The sequence below is a fragment of the Typopeltis vanoorti genome, chromosome 6 (genome assembly GCF_054136105.1).
Source record: "Typopeltis vanoorti isolate ZY-2024b chromosome 6, IOZ_Tvanoo_1.0, whole genome shotgun sequence".
In the NCBI taxonomy this organism is placed as follows: Eukaryota; Metazoa; Arthropoda; class Arachnida; order Uropygi; family Thelyphonidae; genus Typopeltis; species Typopeltis vanoorti.
In genome coordinates this window covers 4584147-4606887 of record NC_143554.1, presented here as the reverse complement: position 1 = coordinate 4606887, position 22741 = coordinate 4584147, and the positions used below count along the sequence as shown (strand labels likewise).

The following is a 22741-nucleotide window of genomic DNA, read 5'->3' as shown; positions in this document are numbered from 1 at the left end:
TACAAGACAATGTTCAAACCAATTTTAACTTATGGATCTGAGAGCTGGGTCAGAAGTAAAACACTTGACCAAAGACTAGAGACGCAGATATGAGAGTCCTGAGAAAGATTAGAGGTGTGAACAGATGGCATCAATGGCAATATCTTATTAAAAATGAGGATATTAGGAAAGAACTTGATATTGTCAGCATCCAGGAGTGCATTAGCAGAGCTAATCTCAGGTGGTATGGTCACTTAAATAGAATGGGAGAGGAAAGTTTAGCAAAGCAAGTGTTCTCTGCCAGGTTGGCAGGAAAAAGACCCAGAGGAAGCCCAAGATATAGGTGGATTGATACGGTACAAAGTGCCTTAGACGATAGAAATATAAGATCTGATAATGTTGGAGTCTTGACAAGTAACAGACTGATTTGGAGGAAAATTGTAGATAGGAAGTTAGTAATGATGTGAATTTTTCATGTAGTACTGTCATATCCTGTACACCCCTTGAGGTTACATGGCAGGAATTTGATGATGATGAATAGGACACCACCAAGTATATTAATGGACATGTGAAGGAGCTAACAGTATCCCCTGAGTTGGATGTTCAACAAATCTGCTAAGAGTAACAGTGGAAGGGATGGAAAATAGTGGAACCACATATGGGAGAATCCATGCCAGTGGTGGCAAATTATATATGGGTCAGCTTAAGAAGGTGTAAGCAAGGAGTTAAGCATACTAGTGGTAGTTAAGTTGAGATTCAGATTATATTAAAAAAGTTGTAAAAGTTAATCAGATAATTGCAGCTATGATATGACAGATGAACAACTACAGATAACGAGGTAATAATGGTACTTGAAAAAAGGTAAATGATCATACCACATCTGGACTTCTGTGATTGGATGTAGTCATGGGTAAATGACACTTTCTTGAGATTACATCATACTGAGTATGAGAACAGTCTGAGAGAATATGCTTCACAGAGCTTGGCAAATAGGAGGATAATAGGTACTATGACTGAGACCTAAGTTGGTAAGACATGTTTATCAGATAGATATATGGGAAATATTGCATAGCATAATAGATAATAAGAGAATAAAAGTTGTGCAAGTCATGTAATTGAAAAGTAGAATGCATTGTCTGATTGGATAATAAGTGCACCAAAGCTGAAATGAATAAGAGCAATTAATTCCATGAACCATTCAATTGTGAAATAGCATTATAATGAAGTGTTTAATACTACAGCGTTGAATATAATAACCTGGTATTGTAGTATACAATGAGTTTGTGAATCCATGACAGCCCAGAAATATTACTTGACTCTCCCTATAGCACATGTTGTCAAAATAAAGTATCTACTATAAGACTGAAGCATTCCAACTAATGCTCCAGAGGTATGATGATATGCAAAAAAAATTCACTACAGCAAACTAATCATTATAACAAACTATATTTATGGTCCCTACAAATCTGCTAGTGAGACTTGAGTGTAATAATAATGAAAACAGAAAGAGCATGACCATTATACTTTACAATACAATCAAAATATATCAACAGATGACAAACTTTTGTAAGAAGAATATCCATTTAGCATTGATCATTAGTCAATCTACTACAATAATTAAATACAGCATTAGTTACTTTTTTAGCAATTAAAAAAATACCTTGCCATGATGCAGATGACCAATAAGAGCAACATTTCTAATAAGATCCGTATTATCCATCAAATCTGCAAGAAACCTAGGAGGGGAGAGAAGAGGAGAACAAATATAAGTAACTCTCTGCATGCAGTACTTTCAATATATAAAAGGGTCCCAGTGAATTTCCCAAAACAACATGAAATAATCCAAATATTAAAAAACAGTGTGGAAAAAGCATCCTGCTTAATATTAACATACAGCAGAACTCCAATTACAGTAAATTCTGGTAAATTTAAATGTGGATAATTACAAGATCATATCTCATAACCCATTTTAAAATGCAATTAATTTTTAATTGAAATACAATCCCCTGAAAGTCAGTTCCAATGAAAGTGAAGTTAGCAAGAATTCAGTCTCTTGATTTAAAAAAAAAAAAAAAAAGGAATAACTAAATAAATTCTTTCCTAAACTCTTTCCTTTCAGCCTTTTCAAAATCTGATGTCAAAATAATTTTCAACACATAAATACTACCTTTCCTGGCAATGAATACACCCTTCTATAAAAGATGTAGTTATATTTTTAAATAACAGGCTCATATTTCATATATTTACAAAATAATGCAATTTCACTTTCCTGACACTGATAATTTACATCAGGTGAATGAAGAAGACAAGACCTACATAAACAGATACCCACTTCTGCCTAATGAAATCAGAACTTGTAGATTGAGATGGCTTGGATATGTGGAAGAAATCAGAGAAGAGAGAAATGGCTAAACAAGCATTCAAAATGTAGGCTGATGGCAAGTGACCTAGAGGAAGAATGTGGCACCACTAGAAGATGGAAATTCTGGACTGAACTAAAAGAGCTGAAAGTAGAAAGAATGGAATGGAAGAAGTTGGTACTGGGAGCAAAAAACTTTAGAGGTTCAGTAAGCTATGGGAAAAGAAGAACATTGATAATACAAGCTAACAGATATTTATCCAAAAACCTAACAGGCTAGGGCTAAAAAGTGGCACAGAAAGAGAAAAGAATACAAAAGAAAAAATTTTATATCCCCATGCCAAGTCTAAATTAAACGTTGCAGTTTAATTTAGACTTGGCATGGGGATATAAAATTTTCATTTATGCTTTGAAATCAAATACCTTCACAAATCTTCCATTCCATTAAGTACTCATCAAAACACCTTTAAACAACATTTTATGCTGTTATGTTAAGAGTTTCTATTTAATGAATGTTTAGACAACATTCATTAACTAGAAATCCTTAACATAGGAGCAGTGCAGACCATTATTTTTTATTTTTTACATTTTCTAATACTTATCACAAATTTGTCTCATTATTCATTATAAATATATTAGGTAAGGTACATTACCTAATATATTTACAATTCCTGATAGCTTCATCTCATCTCATCTTTTTTTTACCCTCTTTTGCCTTGTGGTGTCAAGGGTGTATTAATCATTGGACCTCAAAACCGTTCACAGGATAAAGTGGTCCCTACACCCTGGTGTATCTTATGTCCTGTAGTGTTGAGTTCTCAAAGCCGGTTTGCCTGCTTTGTGGGGTGAAAAATCCCAGGATAAACTGGGGGAAAAAAAACTATTGTCCATGCCCAAGACCAGTTAACTTGGCTATAGCTAAGGAAGATCCTTCAGTTCCTCACTTCACCAATGGGAATCGAACCTAGGACTTCCCCAGGCACATGGTTGCGAAGTGCACAGCCACTAGGCTAACTGCACGGACCATCCTGATAGCTTACGTTATTTAAACATAAACATAAGCCGGTCACAAACTTATTCCCTACCATAAGTAGTTATGAATTAACTTTTCTAACACTATCTCAGATGCTCAAAATTCTTAACAAGCATCACAAAAGCAAGCAAATCCTCAACAGGTGTCAAAACATAGTCCGAGCGACAAATAATTATGTATGTACTTTTTTTTTTATATATAAACAAATTACATACTATTAAGGTAAATTAGATTCTGTTTAGTAAATTAGATACAAAAAAAGAGTTTAAACATGAAACAATTTAGTCTCTCTCATTTACAACCCTGTCCATTAGTTGGGCTGTTTGGAATTATGGCTGAAGCAAGTAAGTTTATGGAGACTGGTGTTTATCTGGTTGAAAGCATGATAGCCACTTTCACCCTCAGTTGAAAAGAGCTTGATGAAACAGGAAAAAAAAATTAATGTAAGGTGGAAATATGAAAAATCCCTCAGTGCATACAAGATTTGTAATGCATAGAGTGGGGAAAGGGAGTGGAATTAAGAATGAATATGTTATATAATATGCCAAATTAAAATAATACTATTATTATTCTTCATCTTCCATCAAACGTAACACATTAAGGTGCTAAATGACTATTCATGGCCAAATAATATGGACTCACAGAAACAAAATTACTACAGTGTTAGGGAAATCACCAACATGTCTGTGTCATCCAGTTTAATGTCTTTTATTCTTGTAAGAAATTCTATGGAAATTTTTAACAAAGAAGCTGAGTGGCCAATGAGGAGACAGAGAAGGTTAGACAATAATCTTGATATATCATATGTAGGACTGCCTATAGGACAGGTTGGCAGGAAAATGACCCAGAGGAAGACCAAGATATAGGTGGATGAATACGGTACAAAGTGCCTTAGACGATAGAAATATAAGATCTGGTAATGTTGGAGTCTTGACAATTAACAGACTGATTTGGAGGAAAATTATGGATAGGAAGTTAGTAATAATGTAAATTTTTCATATAGTACTATCATATCCTGTACACCCCTTGAGGGTACATATCAGGAATTTGATGATGATGATTGCCTATAGAGTCCACAATAGGTGTAAGTGGACAGTTGCTTTCATGTAATTTTGGTGAGCCAATATTCTAGGCAGACACAGATGTATTGGAGTTTTGACATTGTCTCTCTCTTCACAAATACCCTCACAATAGACTTTCTAGCCCCAGAAATTTCCATTTGACATAGTGGACTTATTCAAATTTGCAATTACATCTGGTTACTCTCACATGGAAAGATAACAAAAAGAAGGAACTGCAATGGCCTCACCCTTATCAAGTAACCTAGCCAAAAGAATTTTCTCTCTTGACCCAAAACCAACAATTTGGCTGCAGTACATTGATATCTTTGCAGTTTGGAACCACACAGAACCAGAACTCTATTCATTTCTACAAAAAAATCAACATCCCTACATCCTTTTATTTAAGTTCAAGATGGATCCATTTCCACTTCTGTCTGCTGAAAACCAACTTTTTCAGATCATTATATCCATAATACATCAGTCCACCATCCATCTGAAAAATGTCATCATAAAATTCATAGTATCGAGAGTACACAAGAATGTTATTCTGAAAAATCTCTAAAACAATAATTGGAAATTTTCAATGAACAGCCTTACTAAATGGGTATAATCCAAGAATAACAAAAAAAAAAAATAATTAACCACTCTCCTATACATCATCCCAGACAAGAAGAAGCCCACAGGACTCTTATACCATATATTAAAGGCATCTCTGAATGTGTTGCAAAAATTATGAAAAAATATCAAACATTGCTACCTATATACCCATCAACCAAATTCATAACCTGCTACCTTCTCCAAAAGACAAATTCTAACCAGTGATGCCACCTGGTGTATACCAAGTACCATATTCATGCAACTTGTCTTACTATGGGCAACATCTCTGAACATCAAGACCACATTTGGCTTATCAAACCTCATAAATCTTGCCTGGCAAAACATGGAATTGAAAACATTAATACAAAGGATTCAATGGAAAAACACCAAGCCGCTGCATAAATCCATATATAAACATGAATGTTAATACAAAAAAAGTGCTGAAGCCCTACTTCATTGACCTAACCTCAATTGTAATGACTCCATCACTATTCCAAAAGTGCAGGAAATTGTTATCCTTAATTATAAAAAATAAATTTATAATCTCTTATATTTTATTTTTAACAAATTATATTTTTTTGGGGGGGAGGGACAGATGTGGGCTCAAATCCATCTAGGAAATAAAGAATCTGTATATAGGGTTTCCAATAATATGGGCTTACTGAACACAGTTTAGATGAGCACATATAAAGACTGCGGCATTTCCCTCTTCCAGAAATTTGGTTTTCATCCTGCAGAATAGGACAAGCCAGTAAAAAAATATATGCAATTCATTCATAGATGAAGATTATTGGTTTCATTTTAAGGCTATGCTACTTGGCCTTGAGAGGCCAAAAAGCATAACATGTTCAAGCAAAATATGAAATGCAATAATCATATGCAGGATCCCCATTTAAGAGTTTTTCTTTCTTAATAGAAGAACAACTTTGCTGAGTATATGAAAAAAAAAATGCCTCCCAAACTCCCAAAAATTCACAGCCAAAAGATATATTTCTAAAAAAATGATGCATTACACAGTAGGCTACAGGAAAAGTTAAGCAGTATGAACTATTTTTTTTTATTTAACCACGCTACCAGCCAAGATGTCTATAGATGTCAAGGTTATCAGGGATGCGAAGTGCATATTAAAATTGTAATACCATTGATATTACATTGAAATATATGATGGATACGGAGCGTATGAGGATGCATATTTGATCCATAATGGCCAGTTAGGTGGTTAAACCATTATCATAACTGTTATAGTGGTGTTTCAGAGATGAAAAAAGAGCAAAAGAACATGTGAAAGAAGATGCTCTTAGACATGTCACATATACCAAGAGGATGCAGTCAAGATTTAACATACATTGCTTGATTTCATCTTCAGTGTCCATCTTTGAAATCTTTAGATATCCTTATTATTATTTCACTGTTCCAAAAGATTTCAGATGTAAGAAGATTATTTTTTAATTACATTGAATGATAATTTAACAAAAATGATAATTAATAATTTCACCTAATATGCGGGAATATCAAATGATAATCTGCATCCAACCTGGGTACTGGTCTGGATGTCATGCTTAGAAGAGCAGCCACCATTCTGTGATCTATTGAGATATCCTCTGTAATTCTCTCAATCACTTTTATTTTCCTTTTATAGATGAATACTATGACAGCTTGACTCCAATCATCTAGAATTCAATCTTGACCAGACTTTCTGAATTATAGAGTGCAGCCACTGTAAAACGTTTATACCTTAAGTATTGATTTATACTGCTTCATTTGTCTTGAATATTTTCTACCACTGCTAATTTCATTTAATAATTCTCCAAAGTAATTACTTCACACATCCAGAATAAATATCCATATTTTCAGTGTTTATGTCACCCATCATCTACGATTCCTTTATACAGTTTTATACTCCATTTTTAGGCTTTTTATTAGTTTTATCCTTTATCCAAGTATAAGCAAACAAAGTTTGTGCCTGAAGTATCTTCAGGACTGACACAACTCGTGATAAAGGTGGACAAAGCTCTAATCATTGTCTGAGTATCTCCCATAATGCAAAGCACATCTCCTTGCGGACATGTATAATGCTGTGCATTAAGGGAAGGGGTACTACCCAGACGGGAGTAGACTTTTATTGAGGTCTTGTCAGTGGGAGTCAGACCCAGAAGTGGCGACACTAAGATGGAAGTAATGGAGAAGTCATATTTACCTATACAAGTTGCCAAAAGGTGTCTCACCTTATTATTAAATTACTCTGGATTAGAGAAAGATGTTGGAAGTTTTTTTTTCCCCACTTGGTTAGACTATAATAAATTTAGTTTAATCCTTTATCCAAGTGTAAGCAAACAAAGTTTGCACCTGAAGTATCTTCAGGACTGAGGTAACTTGTTGTAAAGGTGGACTACGCTCTCATCACTCGCATTAGTATCTCCCATAATGCAAAACACATCTCCTTGCAGACATGTATAATGCTATGCATTAAGGCAGGCCTGCACAACATATGGCCCGCAATGCTATTTATTTTTTGGCCCGTTTGCCTGATTGAAATTAATTAATCATACGGAGGAATATGAAATTACAAGATTTGAATTAAATTTTTACTAAGACTCTGCATGTTTACGTTCATGCGATTAACGTCACAATCATGTTTCTTTCAACTCGACAATAAATTGCATTTGGAGTTATTCCTACTGTCGTATTTAATAAGAAATTTTATTACAATCGCTTCGAGGTTTTGTTAGCGCTAGTGTCACTGAGGGGAAATTCAAAGTTACATCTCCGTGATAACAACTTGATGTCTACGAATGAGAATGAATCGTATTAAACAAAATTGGCCGTGCTTGGACTGGCTTTTTCAGTGTAGTGGTTGGTTGTAGCTGGAGCAATACATTCATAACCTATCATAACTGATAGGTTATGAATGTGTGCTATCATAACCTGCATTATTGTGAGTTTTATTTCATTAGCGTTTTATAATTAATATTGTCAATCTCGACACAATGAGCTTAAGTAAAAAGCGTAAAATAGATTCGGAACATCGAGCATTAACCCTAAGTGGACAAACAAATATTTTTTATGTTGTTTAAGGACAAAATAGTGTGCATTGTTTGCCAGGAATCTATCGCTGTGCCGAAAGAGTACAATCTGAGACATCATTTTAAATTGAAACATCCTAACCTTGGCAAGTTGGATGCAAGTAAAAATCAAATCAAAGCAGCAAAGTTATTGAAAGTCCTTAGCGGTGAGCAACAAACCTTTAAAAAAGTGACATCTGCAAATGAAGTTGCCACAAAGGTAAGCTTAAAAATATCACATGGAATAGTTTGTGCTGGCAAAAAATCATTTAATGAAGAAGAGTTGATAAAAAAAGTGTCTGATGATTGCCGTTTCCGAATTGTGTCCTGATAAGAAAAATAATTTTGAAAATATCAGTTTTCCCGTATGACTCTTCAGTGCAAGGTGGCTGATATTGCCGAGGATCTTAAAGATAACCTGCAAAAATCGGCTAGTGAATTTGTCTATTATTCGCTTGCTATGGATGAAAGTACAGATGTGAAAGATACTGCACAGCTATTAATATATTTAAGAGGTGTTAATAAGAATTTTGAGGTGACAGAGGAGCTTGCTGGTTTGTGTTCAATGAAAGGAAGAACAACAGGAGCTTGAACAAAACCAAACAGCATTCATCCTTAAGTGATATCAATTTAGAGGCCATATTAAGAACGGCCACTTCAAACATGACACCACACTTTGATAAAATAGTGGCAACAAAGAAATGTAATGTGTCACATTGTAAATTCTTGTCACAATGTGACATTCAGTGACTAATATTTCACTGCAAATAAGTGTGATATTCTCAGTGAAATTATTAGTAAACTCTGTTTATGTTTAAGTAGTTTTTATTGAGAACTTTTGCAGCTATATCTGTTTATAAATCATTTTAATTGTAACTCTCTAAAAAATTTAAATATGCATATTAATTAGTATTTACTATAGACCTACTAACAAATTTACTTAAGTTTAGCTGCAGTGGACTAGTCTAAGATTCAAGGTCCGAAATGATCTGGCCCTTGGTCAGTGGTCCAAGTTGGGTTTGGCCCTCAAAGACAATCAAGTTGTGCAGGTCTGCATTAAGGGAAGGGCCACTAACCAGACCGGTTTCGATCTTTATTGAGGTCTCGTCAGTGGGAGCCAGACCCAAAGGTGGTGATACTTGCAATTTCTAATGTTTTATTCAACATTAGAAATTGGCCTAAATCAGGTAAAAATAAAACCCCTATAATAGGCTACCTGTTGTACATGTAGTTAAAATTCTACCGAGCTAACTATATCAACCTGTTTACCAGGCCCCACATTTACATTACTCATAAGCATTTCGTTTAGATATGAATCACGGGTGAACTACGCAGCCTGAAAGAAAAATCTTTATACGAAGCAAATATGATTCATGCAACGCATTGAAAAAATGTACTGTGAATCGTATTTGATTCATACGGCAGTCAACGTGTTAACCTCTCTACGGCCAAACTGGATGAAATAGTGAGACCAACTTTCACTTCTTATCCATGTTATTCAATATGTGTTACAGAATCGTATCCAGATTTATCTGGACTTATATATACGTCCTGGCCGGTTGGAGGGGCCATTGTTTTCGAGTTTTCTGTTGATATTATTATTCCATAATCTTTGGCTATTTCATTTAAATTTAAAATATCTTTCTGTAAGTTATCTTCAGAATTTGTAATTATTATTTGGTTATCAGCAAAAAGGAGTGTGTTTAAGCTCACAGTAGGAGAAAGTTTAATATCTTAATGGAAATTTTTATTCCATTTAGATAAATGTCTGCAAGGAGATGTGCTTTGCATTATGGGAGATACTAAGGCAAGTGATGAGAACTAATACCACCTTTACCATGAGTTGCCCCAGTCCTGAAAATACTTCAGGAGTAAACTTTGTTTGCTTACACTTGGATAAAGGATTAAACCAAATATATAACTGATATGATAGTTCATAATTTAATCTTATTTGTATTTGATTATTTTCATATATATTTATAATGGCTTTTAGAATATTATTTGGTATTTGTCTTTCTTTTAATATATTAAATAAAATACTTCTTTTAATTTTATCAAATGCTTTTTCAAAGACAATAAACGTAACATGTGTTTCTAAATTGTATTCTTCGTTTTTCTCTATTATTAATTTTAGGCAAAAGGCCAGATCTATACATGATCATGCTTTTCGAAATCCATTTTGTACTTCTAAAATAAAGCTTTCAGAATATTTTATTAGTTTGTTATTTAAAATTTTGCTATATATTTTGTAACAGGAATTTAGAATACTTATACATCTATAATTTCTAGGGTCATCTCTACTATCTTTTTTTAAAGATACAGATTACTATTGCTTTTTTCCATTCTATTGGGGGGTTACTAGTTGAATAGATTTTATTTAAAAACAATGGGAGTCTTTCATTCATTTCAGAAATTATGGACTTTACAACCGTGTTATAAAAAACTCGTTTAATTTCCCGACGTTTCGATCTTCATATTAAGATTATCATCTCGAGCATATACAAATATAGAGGACAAGCTGAGTAACATTACATACAATAAACTACAGAAACAATGATTTGATCACAGGTTATTCTACTGGCCTCTAGTGGAAAAAAAAAAAAAAATTAATTATTTAGAAACTAAATCAAGCTAAATTTTATTTATGATAACATGAATAAACATTCTTTCTTATAGATAGTTTTCTTTCATTAACAATGATATCCTATTTTTAGCATTACAATTGTTATTTTTAATTTAGGATCCTGGATTATCTATAGTCCTGTTTATAGTTACTTTTAGAGAGGAAGGTTCCATGGGCCGAATATGTGATTTCCATATGTTTGGGATAATAATCTCATAGGCTTCCTTAAATTTGCATTCATACCATGTTTTGGTGTGATGTAGACAACTAGCGCTTTTTCAGTCAATTCTATGTAAAGTGTTCAGGGCATGATCAGAACGCCAGCTTCACCATAATTATTATATTTAATGTGTCATTTATGTTCTTTTCGTCTGATAGGAATTATACGTCCTGTTTCCCCTCTATATGGTATGTTACAGGTGCAATAAATACTATACATCCAGGGTGGCCCATCGGAGGCAGTGGGTCTTTGGATGAGTTGAGTAAGCTTTTTAATTTTTCAGGAGGCTTTGAGGTTGTATTTTTGTAGTATTCTGTTTATTTTATCTGATGTCTTTAATGTAAAGAATGGTTATAGTTTTATTATAGTCTGGTTTGTCTTTGTTTTTTTATTGAGGTCTTGTAGAGAATTTTGTTGTTAGTGTTTTAGTTGGGGTGGTTAAGGGTCAAAGCTGTATAACTGAGAGGAGACCATTATCCCCTCTGTTATTCATTATCTATATGGATCACATTATGAAGAAAAGTGGTATTAAACATGATATCAGAATTGGAGATGTTAATGTCAGTTCTTTGCTTTATGCAGACGATGTTATACTTCTAAATAAATCCTGTTTATTTAGTCTGCAAGATTCTCTGACTAAATTGAATAACTGTTGTAATAGATAAGGTATGAAGGTCAGCAATAAAAAGACAGAGACAATGAAAATAGGTAGAATCGTTGAAAATGTCAACTGCGTTGTGAATGGAGAACCTGTGTTTTTCAATCACAATTTTGTGAACTGCGTATGCGTTTGTGTTGTTTGTTTAGGTGACTAAGGAATATGTCTAGTGTCTGGCAGCCATGGGACCAGATCGCGAAAACATCGTCAACGTATCTAAGGCAGACTTTGAATTTTAAAGGAGAGGAATCTAAAGCATGTTGCTCAAAATGTTCCATATAAAAGTAAATATAAAACAATAAAACTATAACCATTCTTTACATTAAAGGGACATCAGATAAAATAAACAGAATACTACAAAAATACAACTTCAAAGCCACCTTTAAACCTCCTGCAAAATTAAAAAGCTTACTCAACTCATCCAAAGACCCACTCCCTCTGCTGGCCCACCCTGGAGTATACCGTATTTATTGCACCTGTAACATACCATATATAGGGGAAACAGGACGCACGATTCCTATCAGACAAAAAGAACATAAAAGACACATTAAATATAATAATGATGGTGAAGCTGGCCTTTCTGATCATGCCCTGAACACCTTACATAAAATTGACCGGAAAAGCACCAGTTGTCTACATCACACCAAAACATGGTATGAATGCAAATTTAAGGAAGCCTGTGAGATTATTATCAACCACCCCAATCTGAATAATAATGATGGTCAAAAAATCCCAAACATATGGAAGGCACATATTCAACCCACAGAACCTTCCTCTCTAAGAGTAACTATAAACAGGACTATAGATAATCCAGGATCCTAAATCAAAAATAACAATTGTAATGCTAAAAATAGGATATCATTGTTAATGAAAGAAAACTATCTATAAGAAAGAATGTTTATTCATGTTATCATAAATAAAATTTAGCTTGATCTAGTTTCTAAATAATTATTATTTTTTTTTCACTAGGTCATGCCAGTAGAATAACCTGTGATCAAATCATTGTTTCTGTAGTTTACTGTATGTAATCTGTTAGATCCTGAATGGAGGATTTTCTAGGAAGTTGTTCATTCAGAATCTAACATGAAAATTTCACTTATTTAAGATAATACCTGCACACCAGCAGAAAGTAAAAAAGACCTGGTTTGTTGTATAAGAGAATGTGTATTAATATGTGAATTGTATTAGAAATATTTGTAGTCAAAAACGGAAAACTAAATTAGGGAATTATGTCAGATTAATGATACTATGTAAAAGAAACGTTAGCTTAAATTTGTGTCCTATTAAGCTACTTCAAATAACGTAAGTCACCAGGCAGGTAATGAGCAACAGTGCAAAGGTCGCGTCTGAAATGCACATATCGGTCGTAACGCCGGAGGCTACAGCATATGCGGAAAATAACGTAAACACGCTTTCCTGGAAGACAGCAATAGGGAGAGTAAGGATCATTTTAAGGGCATTAAAACTAAAGGTCATGTGAAAAAGAATACAGCAAAAAGAGGGTGCTAGAACACAGAATATAAGCCAATGCGCACCACATTGCAAGCCTTTTTTGTTCAGGATTTCATCTCGAAGATTCTTGACTGGTGATCGGAGAAAGGATGAGGCAGGGTTCTATGATGTCGGACAGCGGGTCATTTTCCTGATTATACTGAAGAAGATTCCAAGCAGAGCCATATACGAATCATCAGCTTATGCAGAATTGTGCCACTCGATGGATGTCCGATCAGAAAGGAATGGAGATAGCCCTCAGTAGCGGCAGAAATTAGTTCAAATCCGGGAACAGTAGAAAGGATGACGTAGCCAAAAGCCAGGCGCCAAGATAGCCGATCGAAGGATGACCAGAACAACACGTGGTAGTTAATAGACCTTCGGAAAGAACTGGGTAATGTAGAGATATTTGTTACGGAAGTGATAGAGGATAGAAATTTGTGTTTGATTAAGTAATGTGGACAATCCTTAGAGAACATTGATAAGATTTCGTATTTTGAGACAGCAAATTCTGTTGGACAAGGAATTGTCAGGAACGAATCTAATTGTATGCGACTGAAGTAATAAGTGTATTTTGTTTAGTAAATAATCTTAACTGAGATAGCAACAAGTTGTGTAATACTTTATGAATAGCATGCATGAAAGGATCTTAATTTAGTGTGATATTGTCATTGCTTTCCATTGTTTTGTATGATTAATACTTTGATCTATCCAAGTGAATTCGATAACTTTAGAATTGTTTTAACTATCGTAGGATGAGATTTAGAAGTTTTAGTATTTTGATTCAATTTAGTTGTAATTGTCATTTAGTTCCAATAAACATGTTTTATTGCATATGCATGAGTCATGCCTGAATTCGAGATATCAAATTACCACTTATAAAATTAGAACCATAGCAGGAGAAATTTTAGTATATATATGTTTAAGAATAGATCATTGGTCACGATGGCAAAGTACCTATATCTATTTAAGTGTGTGTGTTAGAGTGTATGCCAATGAATCTAGGAATATTTCCCTGAACATGAATAAATTCCTGTTATAGGATACTGGCTGGCACAGTATAAATACAAATTGCCAGCATCTGAAAAGGAAATATCCCTAGGTAGAATCTAGTTAGGCTACACACAAGAAAAGATAATAGAGGTTAAAGAAGTATATAAGTTAAGAAAGTAGAGAGAAACAAGAACGTAACAAATGTAACTCAGCTTGTCCTGTATATTTGTATATACTCCAAATGATGATCTTAATATGAAGATTGAAACGTCGGGAAATTAAAAGAGTTTTTTTATAACACAGATTTAAAGTCCATAATTTCTAAAATGAATGCTGATCACTGTGCAACACTAAAAGAAAGGAATAGGAGTCTTTCTTTGAACCTTATTCCTGCATATTTATATAATTCTGAACCTAACTGATTTTCTCCAGCTGATTTTCAATTTCTTGTTTCTTTCAGGCTGATTTCTATTTCATCTTTAGTTATTTCCTTTTCATTTTCATTAAATGTTTGCCAGTTATCTTTTTAAAAATATTTATCTGTCCACAATTTTGTATATAAATTTAGAAATTAATTTTCTAATTTCAATTTAATGTTTAATTTTATGCCTTCTTTAGAATCTGTACTTAGATGTTTCAAAATCTTATATACATTGGTTCTTATTTTATATAAATCATGTTCTAAATTAGAAACAAATTTGTTCTATAATTCTCTATGTCTTTTTCTGACTTCTCTTTTAGCTTTTGCTCTAATCCTTTAATATTCTATTAAATCTAATCTTTTACAGCTTAATCATTTATGATATGCTTCTTTTTTCATTTTGATTATTATTTCATTTTTTCTTTTTAGTGAATTTTTTGGTCTTTCCAAAGCTTTCATTTGCTACTGTATTTAGTATCATTTTTATATTAAGCCATTCTATTTCTATTTCTTCATTTTGTTTTATTTTATCTAGATGTTGGTTAATTCTTTGTTCATATAGCCATTGTATATTTGTGTCATTTAATAATCTAGTTTTATAAACAAATGTTTTAAATTTTCTTTCTATTCTTGTTATTTGTAGCCATTTAGGTGGTAATCTTAATTTTATTTTAATGAGGAAGTGGTCACTACTTATTTCATATCCTCTGTGAACTCTAACATCTAAGGATAACTTTGATGTCTTTTCATTTAAGATTAAGTAATCTAATATTAATTTCTGTCCTCTTGCTGTCCAAGTATATTTATGTATGTCTTTATGTTTATAGAAAGAATTCATTATTTTAAGGTTATTATAAACTACAAAGTCGATCAATTTTTTACCATTCTTGTTTAGAGTATGTTCTCCACATATTCAATTTTTGTGTTTTCAATTCTTGTATTTAAGTCTTCTGCTAATAATATATAATTATTTTTATTTATTTTATTATATATATTTTGTAACTGATTATAAAATTCAATATTATCCTGTTCTCTTCCTTCTTCTGGGTCATATAAACCGATTACTGTTAAATAATCTCTATATATTTTTATTCTAGCTTCTATTATTCATTCATTCCATAATTTATATTTTAACTGTTTTGAAAGGGAATTATGAATTCAAATCATAACAGCAGCTTGTGCTCATTGGTCTCTGTCAACTCCACTATACAGGTATGCCTCGATTAACGCTGTTAATTAATCCCTCGATGTTACCTTGTATATCAAAATCGCATTAATCAAATCTAATAATCAATAGTAAAAATTATAATTAGTTCATGATCGATTACTGTATTAATAATTCATTTTATATGGTACTCTTTTAGGAAAGACAAAAAATGAATTCAAAGTAAATGTTTAATAAATACTTGTACCTACATTATTTACTGCAATTTTTTTTATCAAAAGAAGTTATCAAGAGTCGTTTGCACAGTTTTAGTTTTTTCTTATCGACATAAATTCTATGATAACAAGCCAAATGACTCTCCAGACCTTGGCAAACAAGCAATGAAACATAAAGAAATAACACTGCAAATATAATACATGATGGTATAAATGAAGTTAATATTGAATCCAATATTATTTCATAGCTGAATATAGAAACTACAATAGTTCGTGCCGAATATATAGAAATTAAAAGTTTCGGCAGATGAAAGCATAAGCAACCTTATGGGCAACTCGTAGTAAAGGTGGAGTAAGCTCCAGATCACTTTCCTTAGTATTTTCCATAATGTAGAGCACATCTCCTAGAGTACATGTATGATAAATAAGCCTTTGGCTCTCTATTTCAGTAATACATGATGGTTTATTTATTTTCAGTTACAATCTAGAAACTATTGAAAAAAGAATGAAAAAAACAATAACTGAACCATACTATACTGACATCGGAGGTAGCGGTATCTCTCATATACAATTTACTGTCAAATATATTTCCTTTACATAACGTGTTAAACCAAACTGACAGCAAAAGATGTGGAATATCACTGGTAACATATGAATGCACAGCTACTCATGACCTCCAAGTTATACACTGAATTGTATAAGAATATTTATATTAAACATTTTGCATGTATCTGTCAGATCAACTGCGAGCACCACAGGTTTAAAGGCGCATCGATCAAAACTCTTGCCGCGTATATCAAGGGATTGCCGCAATTAATTTCGCCGCATTAAGCAAGGGATACCTGTATATTGCATTAAAATTTTCAGTTCTCGTGGTTCCTTTTAATTTCTTTTCTGATTCAGTGATTACTGCTATTTGAAAATTTTTTTCATTTAATATGATCTAATTCTATTTCTTTATATGCTATTCCTCTTACATTCCAGTTTGCTATATATATTAAATTTTGTCATTTCCATTTTCATTTTACTTTTTCCTTTCCAGGGTTGTATCGTTTTCCAAAGATTAATTTCAGTTACCTTTCTCTATTAGATTAGAAGTAGATTAATGTTCTCCATGTAAGGTTACTAGCCTGGCGATGGATAGTCCAGTGGTAAGGCTGCTATCTTGAGGCTTCTGAACTAGCCTTCTTCCAAATTTAAATCTATAGGAGGAACAGAGTATACTGAAGAGGAAAGAGTCGGTTTCAGAGGGGGGGGGGGACATGGATATACACCAGAAATGGAAAGACTCTCAAGTACTCTAATAACATAAGGGTCATAAAATAAGAAAAGCTGGCTGATAAAGCCATACAGGAAAGATTAAAGTGAGTGAATTTTCCTCAAAGGAGAGGATGGATCCAGCTGGGAGGAAAAGTCCATGGGAGTGCCACTTCCCTTACAATCAAGTGCCACTTCCATGGACACCAGCCCCCCCCCCCCCCATAGCTGGATCCATCCTCTTCCTCTCCTTTGAGGGGGGGGGGGAGTTATAAACAAAGCTCATAGGAAGACTTTCATAGGAATATAGAATATAAATATCAGACAATACCATTTAAATTCTCACTTTCATCTGATAATTAATTGCGGGAGATCCTGTAATTTCTAGAGAACATGTACCTTGGATGGAAGATAGGGGAGCCCACCAGATATGGTGGGGTGGTCCACGAACCCTTATTCAATATATTTGGACCACCCCACAATATCTGGTGGGCTCCCCTACCTGCCACCCAGGAATATGCTCTCTAGAAATTACATAGCCCCCCGCCCTCCGAAATTAATTATCAGGTGAAAGTGAGAGTTTAAATGGTACTGTGTGATATTTATCTTCTATATTCCTATGAAAGTCTTCCCATGAGATTGTTTATAACTTTTTTCCTTCACATGTACAAGCTTTCCTACATTTTTCTCTGAATTCTCTCACTGAGGCAGACATACAATAGACACTGAATGAAGCTCTAGTTCTGCTGATCAAATTAAGCCTGTGTTTGAAAATCTCTGTCAGAAGGGCGGTTCAGCACACATCCTAGTGATGATCCCGTAGGGAATGCTCCAGTTGCTCCTCCTTAAATGGAGTTGGTTGCCCACCTTGATGTACCTATTTACCCATCACAGAGAAATAAGACCACTGTTGATGACATCATTATAGCTGAGAGAAGGTGGAAGCATCCTTAAAGGCTCTCACTGTGCCTCTACACACATTTGTAGAAATTACTTTCTGACTCTCTAATGATTGTGGACCCGCAACAATAATGCGACTCTACCAATGATACAATGCAAATAAGATACCGAATAAAAATAGATTAAGATCATAGTAATTAGAAATAAGGTAGTGTAAGTTAGATGTAAGGTAGTGTAAGTTAGATGTAAGGTAGTGTAAGTTAGATGTAAGGTAGTGTAAGTTAGATGTAAGGTAGTGTAAGTTAGATGTAAGGTAGTATGTAAGTTAAAATAAGCTAGGTTAAGATGGGATCAATGAACATGAGTTGAGCAAATTAATTATCAGATGAAAGTGAGAGTTTAAATGGCCAAATTCATGCAAGCCCCGACCTGGCATTAGCAAAGTGCCAGACTCCATCACTACATGCATATGGCTGAAGTTATACACTCATGAGCAGCTGAATTAGAGATACCTGTCGTGTTGGCAAAATGGTGCTATGGTAGCCCTGCTGAATGGAATAGTGCCACGTGGCGCGTGACGCGTGACGGGGATGTCGTCAGACCATGTACTGACTGTCTGAATAATAGTCAAGCACACAATGGGGAAGACTCAAGATCTCAGCGAATTCGATCATGGCCAGATACTCAGAGCCAGACGTATGAGGCACTCCATCTCCGAAGTTGTGCAGGCACTGGGCTTTTCACAGGTCACCGTGTGGAGTGTACCGTGAGTACATGGAATTGGGTAAAACCACAGCCACCATGGAAAACTGCTGTGGTGTACAACGTGTCGATGACAGGGGACAGCGTCGGCTAGCTCGGATAGTAACAGCGGATAGACGGGCCACAGTGTTTGCAGATCACTCGCCAATTCAATGCATTGAATTGGCGAGTGATCTGCAACAACAACATGCAAGTAGCTACACCATCCAGAACCATCTCCTCACTATGGGATACGGAAGATACGAGTGTGTCACCAAGCACATGAAGCAATGTATCCCTCATGCCAGCAGGGTACAGTTCAGGCCAGTGGTGGTGGTATCCTCGTATGAGGACTGTTTACATGGGATGAAATGGGTCCCCTGGTACATCTACCACAGTCACTTACCGGCAAACGATACATGGACCTGCTGTCAGATCATGTGCACCCATTTCTGCACCTACAGCACCCTGCAGGAGACCTGTATCTACAGCAAGACGATGCATTGGCGCACCGATCCTGAATTGTGGCTGAGTGGGTGGATGAACACACCACGGACATGAGGATGCTTGGCTGGTCCCCTGACCTCAATCCTATTGAACAAATCTGGGATGCTGTCGAGAGAGATATACGCGCTCTGGACTCTGTTCTGACCAATCTCTGTGCATTGTGGGAGGCTGTGCAGCAGTCATGGATCAGTTTGGCTCCCCAACGCTTCCAGTGCCTTGTGGAGTCCATGCCACGCTGCATCGCCGCTGTCATCAAGGCGAAAGGGGATGCTACCCGCTACTAGGCAGGTATATCTAATTCAACTGCTCATGAGTGTATAGGAGGCCATAGTTGGCTAGATGCATGGCCATGTCATATTTCATGTGCTTTGAGAGCTGAATGCTAATTCTTAATGTGGGATGATGACTGAATGCCTCAAGTCAGAATCCCATCTAGCCACTACAATGATACTCTTCCTACCTTGTGCATTGAAAGGCAGTGCCAGCCAGAGTTGCTTTTGTACTGTTATGTGTGATCACTCTGGTGATGAGGCCACAAGAATGAAAGCATCGAGGCAGCCACTGAAATTATGCAGGCTCGGCACCATTCAGATGTAACATGAGGGCTCCATATCATCTGCAAACAATCTGGATGTCATGCTTAGAAGAGGAGCCACCATACTGTGATCGAGATATCCTCTGTAATTCTCGCATTCAGTTTTATTTCCCTTTTATAGATGAATACTATGACAGCTTTGCTCCAATCAGCTGGAATTCAACCTTCTGACCATACCTTCTCAATTACACAACCAGTATCTACATATAAATCATACCTGAAGAAAATAAATATAAAACACTAAACTTTAAAAATTGATCTAATATGTAATGTTAACATATATCATACTCTAAATCATATGTTGTTACTGGTAGGTCCTGTTCCACATGTGAAAATTTCTTCTGTTTTACAGGAGCAATAATAGGTTCTGTAAAAATAAATCAAAACCATTAATATACACTGTAGTGAACTCCTATGAAATATTTCCACAAATTTTATTCAGCTAGTTTTTAAATAAATTAAAATTACATTTCAAAATTAATTCAATTCCATCATCATCATTAAATTCCTGATGTGTGTGTGAACTTTCAGGGGGTATAAGGTATTATTATTCGTGACACCTCCAAAGAGTCCGAAGACTCATTGCGGGAGGATACCTATTGTACAACTCCATCTCCACCACTACACTGAAACTCTTCTACCAATCATCAACATCAGCACCATCTACTGGCCACTACCTCCACCACCACAGCTAGTATTTTTTTTGTCTGTAAATTGCATGTGTTCTGAAGGGCCGATTTATTTGTATGCGGGATGAAAAACCCGAGTTTCCGGGAGTAAAAACCTTGCTACCTCCGTATGAGATTGGTTAACTCACCTTCTATTGAAAACGTCCATATAAAGATTCCTCCCATCATGACGAGAATCGAACTTAGGCCTTTTCCAATCAAAGGGTACAACGTACTGTCGTTCTTCCAATTGCGTAATGGATAGTACTATATGAAAAAGTTACATAATTACTAACTTCCTATCAACAATTTTCCTCCAAATTAATCTGTCAAGAATCCAATATTATCAGATTTTATATTTCTATCTTATAAAGCCCTTTTTTACTGTATCTGGGTCTTTTTCCTGCCACTCTAGCAAAAAAAAAAAAAAAAAAAAAAGTTTTACTAACCTTTCCTCTCGCATTCTGTTCAAGTGTCCATACCACCTGAGATTAGCTCCACTAACACATTCCTGAATGCTAACACTGTCAAGTTCTTTCCTAAAATCCTCATTTTCAATATGATGCCATCTGTTCACTTTCATAATCTTTTTCAGAATGAATTCTCATATCTGTGGGCTTTAGTCTTTGATCAAATGCTTTATTTCTAACTCAGCTCTCACAGATCCATAAGTTAAAATTGGTTTGAACAGCATCTTGTATATAGCTAAATAAATTAAACACAAAACAAACTGTATACAGCCATTTTAATGTTTTGATTATTTTGTTGTATTCCACATAAATTTATTCAACCGATTTCCTACTGTACAAGCTTTGATAATTCTGTTGTCTACTTCCATATTTAATTTGTTATCTTCACTAAAAATTGTGCCTAAATAGCTAAAATGTTTTACTTATTCTACTGGTTCTCCAATCAGGATGCATTCCTGAATGGAGAACCTAAAGAACAAGTAAAATTCATTAATTAGTGCAATCATCAAAAATTCATTAGTTAATTTAAGTTCTTATATTCATTTCAAACAGATGTAATTAATACAAAAAAGAGAATTCCTTGAATCCTTATTAAAGCAGCAGAAACTATATTCCAATTTTTACCGACATTCATGAATTTAAATTATTAGTTACCTAGAATTTAGGTAACTAATAATTAATAAATAAATACATTATTTTATCATTTTTTTATTTTAATAAAAAAAATTTAATAGCTAAAAAATTAGTTACTAGCATTTAAATTATCAGTTACAGATTATTAGTACATAATATTAAGAACAGAATATTATCTTAACACATTCACATTAGGCAGTGACTGCACATGCACACACTGGTGGCAGGAACTAGTTTTGTGTATGTATGCCGATTCCATACTGGACAGTCACATTTTCATAAAGCTTATATTTTGCAGCATAGAGTCTATGGGATGGAAGTGTTTTTACATTATGAGTATCATTCCAGTTGTCTCTAATTACACCAATTGTTGCTAAATATAGTACATAGACTGTAAATGTCTCTGTAATGTATTTAGTGGTAAACAAAGTTACTTGTTTTTCTTGTTTCTGCAGTATAGTAATATTTTTATTCCGGTCTTCAGAAGTATTAAAAAAAGATCTATTCAATGTATGAATGTAGGATTCGCATAAGTGTGGATAATTTAGGTAACTAATAATTAGTTAATAAATAAATACATTATATTTTAATTTTTTATTTTAATAAAAAACATTTTTTAATTATTTTTAATAGCTAAAAAATTAGCGATCCTCAATAAACAAAAGAAATTCTTAGACAACAAAGCAAAATACAAATAAAACAGAGAAATAAATACACATGACAAGCACAACAAATTTTATGAGATGATTTGCTGCTCCATCAGCTCACCTGAATTCCTGCCATACTTTAATGACTCACCCAAACATTATTAGTTCACTGGATTAGTGCCCCTCCCTATAATTATTTACTGAACTACCAAATATATACAGTGACTATTTATTATTAGTTAGTTTTTTATACTTCGCAAACAAATCTTTTCCCTCTCCTCATAAGCTTTTTTTTTTAATTACGCCATAATAAATTCACTTATACATCCAAAAAAGTAAAGTCCATTCAGAATTTGCTGCCAAATAAGATATGGGAGAACAATCAAGCATGCATGATAGCATAGAATGACTCATTAGCTAGCTGCTGAAAATTTTATTTTCATTCT

General features: G+C 34.3%; 1 protein-coding gene across 1 annotated transcript in view; it reads right to left on the bottom strand.

Moving 5' to 3' along the window:
- The window catches only part of LOC150105257 (116 kDa U5 small nuclear ribonucleoprotein component), a 358330-nt gene that overhangs the window by 282569 nt on the left and 53020 nt on the right, over positions 1-22741 (bottom strand). The window contains exons 4-5 of the mRNA XM_090394018.1: positions 20166-20244; positions 1640-1715 (exon numbers count right to left, since the gene is read on the bottom strand). Coding sequence (XP_090250144.1) covers positions 1640-1715; positions 20166-20244 — 155 coding nt within the window. The remainder of the gene's footprint in view (positions 1-1639; positions 1716-20165; positions 20245-22741) is intronic.